At 34.8% G+C, this 13,236-nt stretch overlaps 1 protein-coding gene across 7 annotated transcripts in view; it reads right to left on the reverse strand.

Annotated features, from left to right (window-relative positions):
* Window positions 1–13,236, reverse strand: part of RXFP1 (relaxin family peptide receptor 1) — a 111,430-nt gene that overhangs the window by 6,723 nt on the left and 91,471 nt on the right. For 5 of the 7 annotated variants that reach the window (XM_039256868.1, XM_039256867.1, XM_039256871.1 and 2 more), the window contains 6 exons: window positions 11,879–11,950; window positions 9,651–9,722; window positions 6,146–6,217; window positions 3,038–3,109; window positions 2,118–2,189; window positions 87–316 (listed from right to left, as the gene is read on the reverse strand). In XM_039256868.1, coding sequence (XP_039112799.1) covers window positions 87–316; window positions 2,118–2,189; window positions 3,038–3,109; window positions 6,146–6,217; window positions 9,651–9,722; window positions 11,879–11,950 — 590 coding nt within the window. The remainder of the gene's footprint in view (window positions 1–86; window positions 317–2,117; window positions 2,190–3,037; window positions 3,110–6,145; window positions 6,218–9,650; window positions 9,723–11,878; window positions 11,951–13,236) is intronic. The other 2 variants (XM_039256869.1, XM_039256870.1) reach the window with 2 other exon arrangements.

Raw genomic sequence — 13,236 nt, forward strand, 5'->3', positions numbered from 1 at the left:
TACACCACTTTCTTTACTTATTTTCGAATAGCAGTGCTTTCATATATTGCAAAACTATAATTCCTTGTCAACCAGGAGATACTCACAGCAGAGAGAAATGATTGACATGGCGTGCAGCCTGTTTTCAGACCTGATGTAAGGTCTCATACAAATGACAAAGACGTTTCCAAAGCAGGTGACTGCAGATACAACCCAGACAAATACTCTCTGAATAATGCTTGCCAGGAGGTTCTCGAGAGATGAGATCCCGTCAGTGTTTGGTTTACAGCTGCGGACATGGGATGCATACCCACAGTACTGGAATTTCTTAAAATATCTGATGAACAAAGTGAGAGTAGAAGAATACTTTACATTTAATTCAGTGCCACTATATGTTAATATTCTTTTCCTCAATTTTCTCAGTAGAAAGGAAATATCTTAATATGAGACCCACAGGAATGTAAAACATTAAGGATACTAAAGGTTTAAATTTAACTTCATTCTCGTGACTTGATTTCACTGTAAAAGAGTATGAGGGTCAGAGCAGCAAATGGCCATCGTGAATATACAAGCGTTAAGTGTGTCTTGAAATAGAAACAAGCCATTAGCATGTGATCAAGAGAATTAAAGGAAACTTTTATTGGATTTTTAGTGTTTAGTACAGGTGAGCGCACTGTTACACAGCTCCTATTGTTGCTGCAGCCAATCTAGCCCTCGGGCGAAGAGAGAGCCATCTGCTTTCTCCTCTCTGCTTTCATGGCTTTTCTACTAGAGAAGTCATGTGATCTATAACTTCCTGTTAACATACTTATCTCTCAACATGATTTTGATACCTAGCAGAGTGTTCAATAAATTTTGATGAGTTAATTCTTTCATTAATAGACTAATCTTACTGATAAAGATGATCAATAATTACGACTGTGTTAGCACCAACCCCAGTACCACATATTGAGCATCTTCTAGGTATCAGGTATCAGGAATTAATTCTCAAATCAACTCCATGGGATAGGTATTAGCATCACCATAGGAGGAGATGAATATTCAATGGAGGCAGATTATTTGCTATGAAATTTCTAATAAATGTAGACATTGAAATTCAAATCTAATTTAGAGCTTTAGAGTACATATCTCTAAAGGTATGTACTCTGGCAAAAAAAAAAAAAAAAATGACCTTTATAGTATAGAGAGCTGTAGCATTACAAGATAAAAGCTTGTTGATCACAGTTTATTGTCCTGTTGTTTAATCCTTGCTGCCTGAATCCCTTAGACCTGATATGGTTTTCTGCACCAATTCAGGTTTGTTCCTTGAGTTGTTTCTTGGGTTTTGAGAGCTACACCGTTTGCTCCCAATAAACTATGTTTGGCTTACTGTAGTCAGAGTATTTTATGTTGCGTGCAACCAAAGAAACTTTTATAAGCATCCTCTCTGAGGGGTTACGAAAAACAAAAAGAATGTCCTGCATTAAACTTAAAATATAAATGGAATTGTAGAGTGGTGACATGACACTTTGTAAATTATCAAGATTTAATGACCCTGGCATGGAGATCATTCTCATATCTGCTGTAAGATTGCATTCAATTAAAGAAAATGTTCCCAAAGCATGGAATCAATGGTACTATAATACACACTGTCTGAATAAAAGATTTTTCATAGTTTACCATTTTATCCATACACACTTGCTCCAATCATGCCCTAACATTGGAGGCAATTTTTACTGAGGAGGGTTTCTCCACACTGTCCTCCATTTATAGCAGTTATTTATTTATAGTTATTTTGTAAATTCTTATTTTTTCATTGGTAGCACTTATACCACGTCTGCAAATTACTAGCTCATCAGGCAAACATCAATATGTATGAATGGTATCAGTGCTGAGGAGAGCTTATAAGAATGGGTGGGTTCCCTCCACACTAATGTTCTCTGACATTTAAAAAAAATCACCTTTCATTCCACCAAACCATGGAACGGTAAAAATCGTCCCACCCAATGGCAACACTTGAAGAATAATATTGTTTAGGCAAATTAGTTAGTAGAAAATTTGATAGATTGGATGCATTGGGTATGGATGTATTAGCATAGTGCACGTGAAAACATAAAAGATTAAAATCAAGATGAAAAACAAGGAAAACATCTGCTTACATGTGAGAGAGATTCATTAGAGGTCTAAACATCCTTTGTTGGATATTTGAAATTTCAATTCCTTCTAGGCTGCTAAAAATATCAAATTAATTATCAAAATAACATATGTTATAAGGGTGTAATAAAATGACTTGTTGTGGATAACTTAATAAAATGCTGTCAGTCAACACTGATTGTGAACCAAACATTCATACTCCGCCTGCCCTACACATTTACTTCCCCAAATCCTTTCTGATTCTAGCATTTATACACACATATCTCCTCTATTTGAAGTTTTTGGATCCTTGTAGATCATAACACAATGCTTTGTGTATAGTAACTACTCAGTAAAAATTTGTGGAATAAATGGACAAACATCTTTTAGACAATATTACAATAGCAGAGGAGTTTTACGTTTTGAAATTTTTCTAATAATTTTTAAATAATATTTTTTTCTAACAAGATGCCATTTAACTGAGGGAACATTTAAATTAAATGAACTGAAGCTTATCTTTTAGAGGAAATTGTTAGACCATAAAAGATTTTTTTTGTGGTGCAAATAATGATTTATATAATATAGAATATTGCATCTTTGGATAAGAGTAGTTATAATAAATTCTTAGACACCAGTGCTACTAGAGAAATAAATATACAGAGATGCCTTCAGAGGATTAAAGCAAACAATTCAATATAAGCGACTGGTGATTACAGGAAAATACAAAATCATTACCTAATTTTTAGTTTATCAACATGTAAGATGAAACTAATAGCTATCTGTTGGTTTATAGTGAACACTAATATGGTTTGCTAGAGCTTAACTAACATCCTGGGAATAAAGCTGATTTGAAAGACTCTACAAATCTTATTTTATAGAATTTATTAGTTATTAGTATATAAATAATGATTTCATCATAAAACTATCCTCATAGGTATATACTTACAGAGACTTGAGTTTGACAAGATAATCAAATTGATTTGCTTGAATTTTCTGGATTGGGTTATAGGAAAGATTCCTGTTTTTAAAAAAAGGCAACAGTAAGTAATTTCTAGAAACTTCTTAAAGAGAAAGTGTATCTCGACTTTGATAAAAAAGTGTAGTCATAGGACTCGCCTTACAGAGTTCATTAAATATTTAAATGAATTAGTGAAGATAAAACATTTAGAATAGTGCCTGGCTTTTAGGATTTTGTTAGTGATAGGGAGGGAGCTATGACAACATAAGAATGAAAAAGAACTAGTCAAGAAATGGCTCTCACCAAAGAAGTTGTAGAGTACCCTGAGAGAAACCACACATACCTCACATTTTGCCTACACTCTCATTTAGTTAATGAAAAACAATCTCATTTTTTCAAAAAATGAATTAATGAAATTATCCTGAATACTTTTTATAATACATTTTATGCCAAAGAGTGACATTTTGTTAATGATTTGTGAGGCATGAATGAAAAGTGAAAGGCTATAGCTGGGAACAAAGATATAGACCAGAATGACAGTGCAGCTGAATTTTGATGGAAAAAATTTCATAATCTTTGTAAAAAACAAAAAACAAATAAAAAAAACCTTGAAACAAGAATCACTGCTTAAAGGGGGCTTCTCAGGGCAAATTCTTTTAGAAATTTATTCTAGATTAGACCATTAGTTAAATGGGGGAGCTCTTGGGGAGTGGTGATTGCAGAAAGAAGGAAAGAGAGGAAGAAAGACAATGAAAAAAAAAGAAAAAAAAAAAGAAAGACAATGAAAATTGAGTTTCCTTCTAGGACTAGAAGGAAACTATCTGAACACAATACAGGCTATATATGAAAAGCCCACAGCTAATATCATACTCAATGGTAAAAGAGTGAATGCTTTTCCTCCCAAATCAGTAACCAGACCAGGATATCCACTTTTCTTCTATTTAACATAGTACTGGAAGTCCTAGACAGAGTAGTTAGGCAAGGGAAAAAAAACCCCATTCAAATTGAAAATCTCTGTTCACAGATGACATGATACTATGTGCACAAAACTCTAAAACGCATGCGCGCGCACACACACACACACACACAAAACTGTTAGAACTTATAATGAAATTCATCAAAGTTGCCAAATGCAAAGCCACCACACAAAAATTGAATGTGTTTCTTCTACACGCTAACAATGAACAATCCAAAAAAGAAATTCAAAAGATAATTCCATTTACAATAGCTTTGGAAGAATAAAATACTTAGGAATACTTAACCAAGGAAGTGAGACTTGTACTTTGAAAGTAAAATGTTGCAGGAAGAAATTTAAAAAGATACCAGTAATAAATGGAAAGACATTCTATGTTTATGGATTAGAAGACTGAATGTTGTTAAGACGTCATACTCCCAAAAGTGGCCCACAGAGTTAGTGCAATGTTAATCAAAATCCTAATATACTTTGCAGAGATAGAAAAATCCATTCTGAAATTTGCCTGGAATCTCAAGAGAGCTTGAATAGCTAAAACAACTTTGAGAAAGAGGACAAAATTGGAGGCTTCACACTTCCTAGTTTCAAAACTTACGGCGAAGCTACAGTAATCAGAACAATGCGGTACTGTTATAAAGGCAGGTATATAGACCAGTGGAATAGGATAGAGAACACAGGAATAAAACCTTGTATATGTGGTCAGGTGATTTTCAACAAGTGTGCCAAGACTATTTAATGGGAAAAGGACAGTCTTTTCAACAAATGGTGCTGGGAAAACCAGATAGCTATTCACATACAAAAGAATGAACTTAGAACCTTACCTTACATCATGTATAAAATTAACTGAAAATGGATCGAAGACCCAAATATAAAAGCTAAATCTATAAAACTCTTAGAAGAAGAAAACATAGGGGAAAAGCTTCAGGGCATTGGATTAAGCAGTGATTTCTTGTATACGACACCAAAAACATAGACAACAATAACAACAAAACAGAAAAATTGGACTACATCTAAATTAAAAATGTCAGTGTGTCAGAGGAGACTATCAACAGAGTGGAAAGGCAATTTATAGAATAGAAGAAAATATTTGTAAATTATATATTGAAAAGGATTTAATATCTAAAATACATAAAGAATTCCTATAATTCAACACCAGAAAACCAGCCCAATTTAAAAAATAGGCAAAAGACTCGAATAAACATTTCTCCAAAGAAGATATATGGCCAATAAGTCCATGAAAAGGTGCTCAACATCACTAACCATTAGAGAAATGAAAATCAAAACCACAATGAGATACCATTTCACATCCATTAGGATGGCTATTATCCAAAAAAATAGAAAATAGTAAGTGTTGTCAAAGATGTAGAGAAATTGGAATTCTTGTGCCCTGCTGGTGGGAATGTAAAATGGTGTAGCCGCTTGGAAAACAGTATATTGTTTCCTCAAAAAATTAAAAATAGAATTACCATATCATCCAGCAATTTTACTTCTCAGACAATATACTGAAAAGGATTGAAAAAAAGGTCTCAAACGGATATTTGTACACCATGTTCATAGCAGTATTACTCAACAGTAGCTAAAAGGTGGGAGGAACGCAAGTGTCCATGAGTCGGTGAATGAATAAACACAATGTTTATGTTTATATGTGTATATATGACTATATATATGCACACAATGAATTGTTTAGAAAATATTATTACTAATTAATGCTATTATTCCAAATAATAATCAGAAATTCTGACACATGCTACAAGTATAGACCTTGAAGACATTATATTAAGTGAAATTAGCTAGTCACAAAAGGTCAAATATTGAATGATTCCACCTAATGGGTACCTAGAGGAGTCAAATTAATAAATACAGAACAGAGATGTTAGTCAGGGGAGGTGATGGGGAGATATTGTTTAATAGGTATGGAATTTCAGTTTGGGAGGATGAAAAAGTTCTGGAGATAGATGGCAGTGATAGTTGTATAACAATATGAAGGTATGTAATGCCACTGAACTGTACATTTAAAAATGGTTAAAAATGGTAAATCTTATGTTACAGATATTGTTACAACTTAAAAAATAAAAGAACTTAAAAGTAAAGAAATGAAGTGACAAAATTAGTATCAGTCTTACAATTGTGAGAGCTCCTTCAGATCCTTAAATACTTGCGGTGGAAGATTTTCAATCTTATTACTTCCTAAATCCCTAGAGAAATAATTGCAATCATGTCATATTATTTTCTTAAGACTTTATTCATTGTACTGCCATTAGGGAAGCATTATACAACTTTTAAACAATGCTCTTAGTGAGTTATATTTACCAGAAGTCTAAAAGTTTTAAAAAAGAAGTATTATGGGAAAATATATAAATATCTTATCCCATTTCATTGCTTTTTCAGAGACAAATGCTTGATGGTATTTGATCTTATTCTAACAGATGCAATTTTCTAATTTAATTAATATATGTGTTGTGCCTATTTCCCCATTTCCTTCATTCCCTTCATCCTTTTGCATTAGAGTAGGAATATAACTTGGAGCCTTAATTTTTTCGTTTGCTTGGGTTTATTATGATTATCAAATGGAAATGGGTTATTGCAGGTGCAAGCATCCTTCCTAGTTGATATACATGAGATCTCATATGCTCCTGGGGAAAGATACTTTGGGTGTACGTGTAGCGGTTAGGCTGCCGAGCATAGTATGACCTTGTAGCTTAATATGACCTTGTAAGAAGGGTTTTTTAAATTTGTTTTGTTTTTTAAAGTTTATTTATTTAGTTGGAGAGAGAGTTGGCAGGGGATGGGCAGAGAGAAAGAGAATTCCAAGCAGGCTCCATGCTGTCATCGCAGAGCCCGAAATGGGGCTCAAACTCACAAACTGTGAGATGATCTGAGCTGAAATCAAGAGTTGGATGCTCAACTGACTGAGGCACCCAGAAGCCCCTGTAAGAAGGCTTGTAAAGGTAACAGATCTTGTGGTAGCTTTGATGGTGGCAGCACTCATGAAAAAGGCTTCAGATTCTTCTAAACAAGATAACATTTCAATAGGTTTTAGTTCTCCAAAGTGATCAAGAGATGCTAAGAGAAAGCCTAACCACTTTCCCTATCCATCTCTAAATCCTATTAGTTGTCACAAGGAGAAGTAGGAGAATGTATGTATTTGCTACATAAGTTAGAGTGCTTATAAATCAAAAGTGAGATTATTCAACTTTGAAGGGCATGATAGTTTTAGCTTTGAGGTTTTAACAAAATCATTTATTTATTTATTTTCAAGTTTATTTTTGAAAGAGAGAGAGACAGCATGAATGTAGAAGGGGCAGAGAGAGGGAGACACAGAATCTGAAGCAGGCTTCAGCTCTGAGCTGTCAGAACAGAGCCCGACATGGGGCTGGAACCCACGAACTGTGAGATCATGACCTGAGCTGAAGGCGGCCCCTTAACTGACTGAGCCACCCAGGCGTCCCTAGAATTACCTATTTTAAACCATTGTCATTTTAGAAAACATGCCATTTTCATCCTTGTAAATCTGTTTTTTCAGGCCATATGGGAGTCAGCAGGCTTTCGGCAGGACTAATGATTTGCCTTGGGTACACTCTCTGCAGGTTTTCTTCCTCATTCCTTTACTCCTGAACCTGGATTAGCACTGGTTATGGACTTCACTGTTTGTGTTTCATGTTCCCGGCTGGTTATTGATACTCACATAGAACCTGCACCTCAATGCCACCATGAAAATTAGGATTTGGAGAATTGCTTTCCAGTATTCACACAGTGGTTGCAAGTAGGCGAAAACAAGGAAAAATATGGACCCCATGACTAACTTGGTATTTTAATATTTAGATAATGCCTTTGGATCACCTGTTTGCACATCTCCTTAGTATTGAGAATAAAACAATTTCCTATTTGCTGATGATATGGTTCAATTGCCAAATACCAAGAGTTATTACAAAACTTGCTTGCTTCTAATACCTGTGGAGATTTTCCTGCACATTTTTGTGCACAATTTTGTGCACGATTGTGAACAATTTTGTGAACAATTGCTACTGCCTGCCAAAAAATGTTTCAGGCTAATGGTTATGAAAAACATTGGGGGATTTCAAGGGCTTGTTTATTGATGTTTTCCAACAGAATGCAAGATTGTTTTTGGAGAACTGTACATGCCTGTGGCATATAAATTACCTCCATCTGTTTCAGGATGCAGGTAAGGTATCCAGAGAAATACTCTGGTTATGTTCTTTAGTTTTTTTATGAAAAAGTTTTAATAAATTAATGTTCTGCCCAGCTTATTGTCAAAACATGTTGATGTGTCCACAATCCAGATTCTTTCCAGAAAACGCAAAACCAAACTACAGGTGATGCTTGAACAATGTAGAGGTTAGGGGTGCTGACTGCCTTACCCCCATACAGTTAACTTTTGACTTTCCCAGAACTTAACTACTAATAGCCTACTGTTGACTAGAAGCCTTACTGATAACATAGACAGTGAATTAAGACATTTTTTGTATGTTGTGTGTATTATATACTGTATTATTTCAATACAGGAAGCTAGAAAAAATAAAAGTGTTATTAAGAAAGTCGTAAGGAAGAGAACATACATGTACAGTACTGTGCTGTATTTACTGAAAAAAATTTATGTACAAATGGACCTGCACAGTTCAGACCTATGTTGTATAAGGGTCAACTGTGGTTGTTAGCTCAAACTTTAGCAAAAACCCAATTGAGAAAATTAATACTAAAACATAAAAGAATTGTCTGAAGAACACGTAGTTCATCCATTGCACAATATATCTTTTATTCTGACAATCAGCTACTATGTGCTTGGGTCACAAACCTTTGGTTTATCAGAGTTGTTTTTAATGCTCTTTGGAATTCTGTCATTGATCTTAAAAAATGGACATTATACACGGCTGATTTAACGTATGTCTCTCTTCCATTATTATAGGTTGGGATGTTATCCAAGGATGTCTAATTTCTTTGTGGATCCAAGATTATCCTTTGTTTCCAGAATTAGCAAAGTATGTCTTTTTGTTTTAAGGTCTCTCAATCCTAACTCTTCACGAAACGTAAAAACAAATGTGCTTTTCCTCTCTAGCAATGGGACAGAATGATGTAGGATGTATCTTATTTATTAATTTTACCCTGACTTTATTATTTAGCTATGTTTCCTTTACCTCATTTTCCTTGGGGCACTTGGGTGGCTCAGTCAGTTAAGCATCTGACTTCAGCTCAGGTCATTATCTTGTGATTTGTGAGTTCGAGCCCTGCATCTGGCTTGCTGATGTCAGCATAGACCCCGCTTTAGATCATATGACCTCCTCTGTCTCTGCTCCTCCCCTGCGCACGCTGTCTCTCAAAAAAAAAAAAAAATCTTATTTTCCTCAAATACTTACTTTATATATATTTTAAAATATATTTTTGTAGGCTATCTGAGTTCATTTATGGTTCAAAGTATATGCAGATAATTCTAGGAAAAGAGATAAATATCTCTCAAGTGTATAAAATAGCACATGTATGTAACAAGTGTTACATACAAGTGTAACAACATACAACAAGTGTTAAATATCTCTCAAATGTATAAAAGCACAAGTATGTAAACTAAAACAGTAGAAAGAAAAGTGTTATCAATATATGCGTAATCAAACTTACAATTCAGCTAGTTTCTGTAAAGGTGCAAAAGTATTTTCATTTAGATGATTAATTTTGTTTTTCCTCATCACCCTGAAAGTAAAAAGAAAAAGAAAAATTGTAGCTCCTTGAGGGAAGTGATAAATGAGTTTTTGGAGAAAGGATTAACAGCCTTAAAAAAAAAAAGAGATAATTATATACAGTGATTTGCACATCAAGTATCTTGTAGTATGATAAATTACCCAGTCTTATTTTAGTCTTAAATTTCTCAAATTTATCGATGAAAAAAATAAAATATTATTCTAGTTTTTAAGTGAGGTAGGTAATAACTCTGCAAGGGAGTTAGAGAAAAACCTCAACTCTTTAAAAAAATTTCATTTTACATTTATTTATTTTTTGAGAGACAGAGAAACACAGATCACAAATGGGGAAGGGGCAGAGAGAGGGAGACACAGTATCTGAAGCAGGCTCCAAGCTCTGTGCTGTCAGCCTAGAGCCTGACATGGGGCTCGAACCCACAAACCACGAGATCATGACCTGAGCTGAAGTCAGATGCTTAGCTGACTGAGCCACCCAGACGCCCCTTGACCAGTTCATTTCTGCACTGATCTCATGTGTTATGAGCCAGTATAAAGGAAAATTCGTGGGAAAGTTTGAAAATGGTTCCAGTTCTTTAAACATTGTGTGACACCACCCCGGAGGTTGGTCTTGTCCCATCCTAAAGTATTTCCTCTTAGCTCTCCAAACCATTATCACCTCCTGCCAGTATCCCAAGACCAGAGAAGCATAAGCACAAGAGGAAACTCACAAATGATTTTTTTTTTCACAAAGAGGCTTCTTTAAAAACAAATACAAGTAGAATAGCAAAGAAGTTGTAAGTTTTTCAAGTATCTCTTTGGTCTATGGCATTTAGTTGCAATTTGGTTTCCTTTGGGCGATTAGTATGAACTGTTTTGCATGACTGATATATAAGCATCCTGCACCTGAAAACTGATGAACTCACTGCACAAGAGTTCAAACATCTCAGTGACCTGAACCCATTGGAATGGGGGTGGGGAGCATACTGGAGAAAAATTATCATATCAGTGGTAACTATTGCATTGCCTTTACACAGGGGTCCTAGTATTTTGGTTTCTAGTATGGATTTCTAGATGGATTCTATTATAATGGTTTTCAAACTTTTCCCATGGTAACTACACTTTAAAAAAATGCATTTTACATTGGGACATACACCCACATGAGCCGAGATTTATAAAACAATAAATTTAATTATGCAAATTGTGCTTTGACATTTTTATCCAATCAATTCAACTTAGTTTCATTTTAAAAAAGCTAATCAGGAGGTACCATATTGCTTTCTTCACCCACTTGTGAATTTCAATCCATAGTCTGAAGAACACTGTTCTGAGAAACTGTAAATGAGGCAGTTGTGTTTTTATGTTGCAAGATGTCCCAGCGACCTTCACTTTCATGGGAAAAGCAATGTGAATTTAAAATAGGCCAGAGAGAGGGCCCCTGGGTGGCTTAGTTGGTTAAGCGTCTGACTTCCGGCTTAGGTCACAATCTCAAGTTCTGTGAGTTCCAGCCTGGCGTCAGACTCTGTGCTGAGCGCTCAGAGCCTGGAGCTGCTTCAGATTCTGTCTCCCTCTCTCTCTGCCCCTCCCTCGCAGCACTCTGTCTCTTTCTCTCTCTCAAAAGTAAATAAACATTTAAGTAAGTAAGTAAGTAAATAGGCAGAGAGGCAGATGGAGAAATTATACTCAATAACATTCTAGAGTTTATCCTGGTGTCCACACTTACAGATTTAGGGGTGTAGACATTCTGCAGTATTTTAAAAAATTTTTGGTTGTAATTCAGTTTTTTCCCACAATCTTTACAGTAATAATTTGCAATGGGCAAACATTCTTATAGAATACAACTAATTAAGTGTTTCTCAAACTGAGATCCAAGGAGAGATTTTAGTGGTCTGTGAAAATTTCTTTCCATTAAAACGGCTATCACTTAAGTTCACGAAAAACAAGTCTCTAATAATACAGCACCATTGAAATGATCCATGTATATTGTGAATCTTCATTACACTTGGTTTAAACTTCAATAATTTTGCTAATATGCTTCGGTTTCAGAAAATTTCAAGTCATCAGTGAACATTTGCCATCATTATTGTGCATGTTTATGCTAACTTATGTTCACATAAATGATCCATTTTGTTGTAAAGAGATAACACATCAAAAGGATAGAATGCTACTTACAAAACAGTTAAATTACTGCAGGAAATAAAAGTCAAATTTCTTAAGTTATGAATGTGGTTGCCTTCAAAGTCCCTGAAACATAAAAAACAAAAATCATAAAGCTACGTTTTAATCATAGAAATAAATTGACCAAGAATTATTTGGTTTTTAATAAAATATCTTTTTTTCACATACTGTTTGTTTCATACAGATTCTCACATGTAGCCACTTACATAATAGCTGAAATAATATATATATGTAATGCTTCTTTTTCTGTGTTCATAGTAAAAAATGTTTTGAGTCATAAATGTATCATATGTTCATATAGGCACATATGTTATCCTGAGAAATGTGAAGAGAATGAGAAGTCAAATTAAAAAACTTTGTTATGATAAATATCCACTTAACAGACATTTTACAGTGATCTGTATTGAACATCTGTCTAGAGAGTTACCAATAGCATTTCTCTAAGTCCTGTGACTCTGTTTGCTACAGTCTTCAGAAGGTTTTATTCTCTTGCTGCCAAAATAATATTTCACCTCTACCTCCCTTTCCTAACCACCCCCAGAAAAAATTCGCAATAGCATTTTACCACCGAGAACACCACTGTTTGCTTTATTATATTGCCACACAGGCCAATGCTATCCTTGGCTTTCCAATTTCTGATTCCGGGACATGCATACCCTACTTATGCTCCCTTGCTGTGTGATGCCATGTCACCATCAGGAGTCTGATCTGAGCAGTAAAACTTGTCAAAAAACTTATGTTTTAGAGTCTCTTCTTCACGGTGATCATGAAAGCATCCTTTTATTGCCCGTCTTTTATCTTATTATGGTGAAAGTATGTGGAACAGAGAGTTAGCTGAGGTTGGGGATATACTTTCAGGAATAAATAGTTGTCCTTAAATCTACTCAGTCTACCCCAAGACTTAGTTTACTCTTCACCATATAATATAGAGCTATTCAAGAATAATTGCGATGAAAGTATATGAGTTGAAGTGTGACACAGCTACTAAAATCTGCAGGAGAAACATGAGTAGCATTAAAAGCAGTGCCTGTATTCTACTGGCTAGGCTCCATCTGGGGTAGTCGGTTCTATTTTGGACATCGCAATAAAAATAGATGTTGACAAATCAAGGCATATCTGAACAATCTGGAAGGCCAGGATATAAGGGGTCTAGAAGTCAAGTCAATTGAGGAAAAGGGTGTATTCGTAATACAAAAGAGTGAAATAACAGAGCTATATTTGAAGTCAGGCTGTAGAAGATATCATAGGGTTCTTCTATGTTGCATCAGATTGCAAAATTAGATTTACTGGTCGAATGACACAAAACATTTCAAGTTCAAGCACAAAATTTATAGTGTCCAGAGAATAAACTT

The sequence above is a fragment of the Hyaena hyaena genome, unplaced genomic scaffold (assembly GCF_003009895.1).
Source record: "Hyaena hyaena isolate Hyena2069 unplaced genomic scaffold, ASM300989v1 scaffold_592, whole genome shotgun sequence".
Classification (NCBI taxonomy): Eukaryota; Metazoa; Chordata; class Mammalia; order Carnivora; family Hyaenidae; genus Hyaena; species Hyaena hyaena.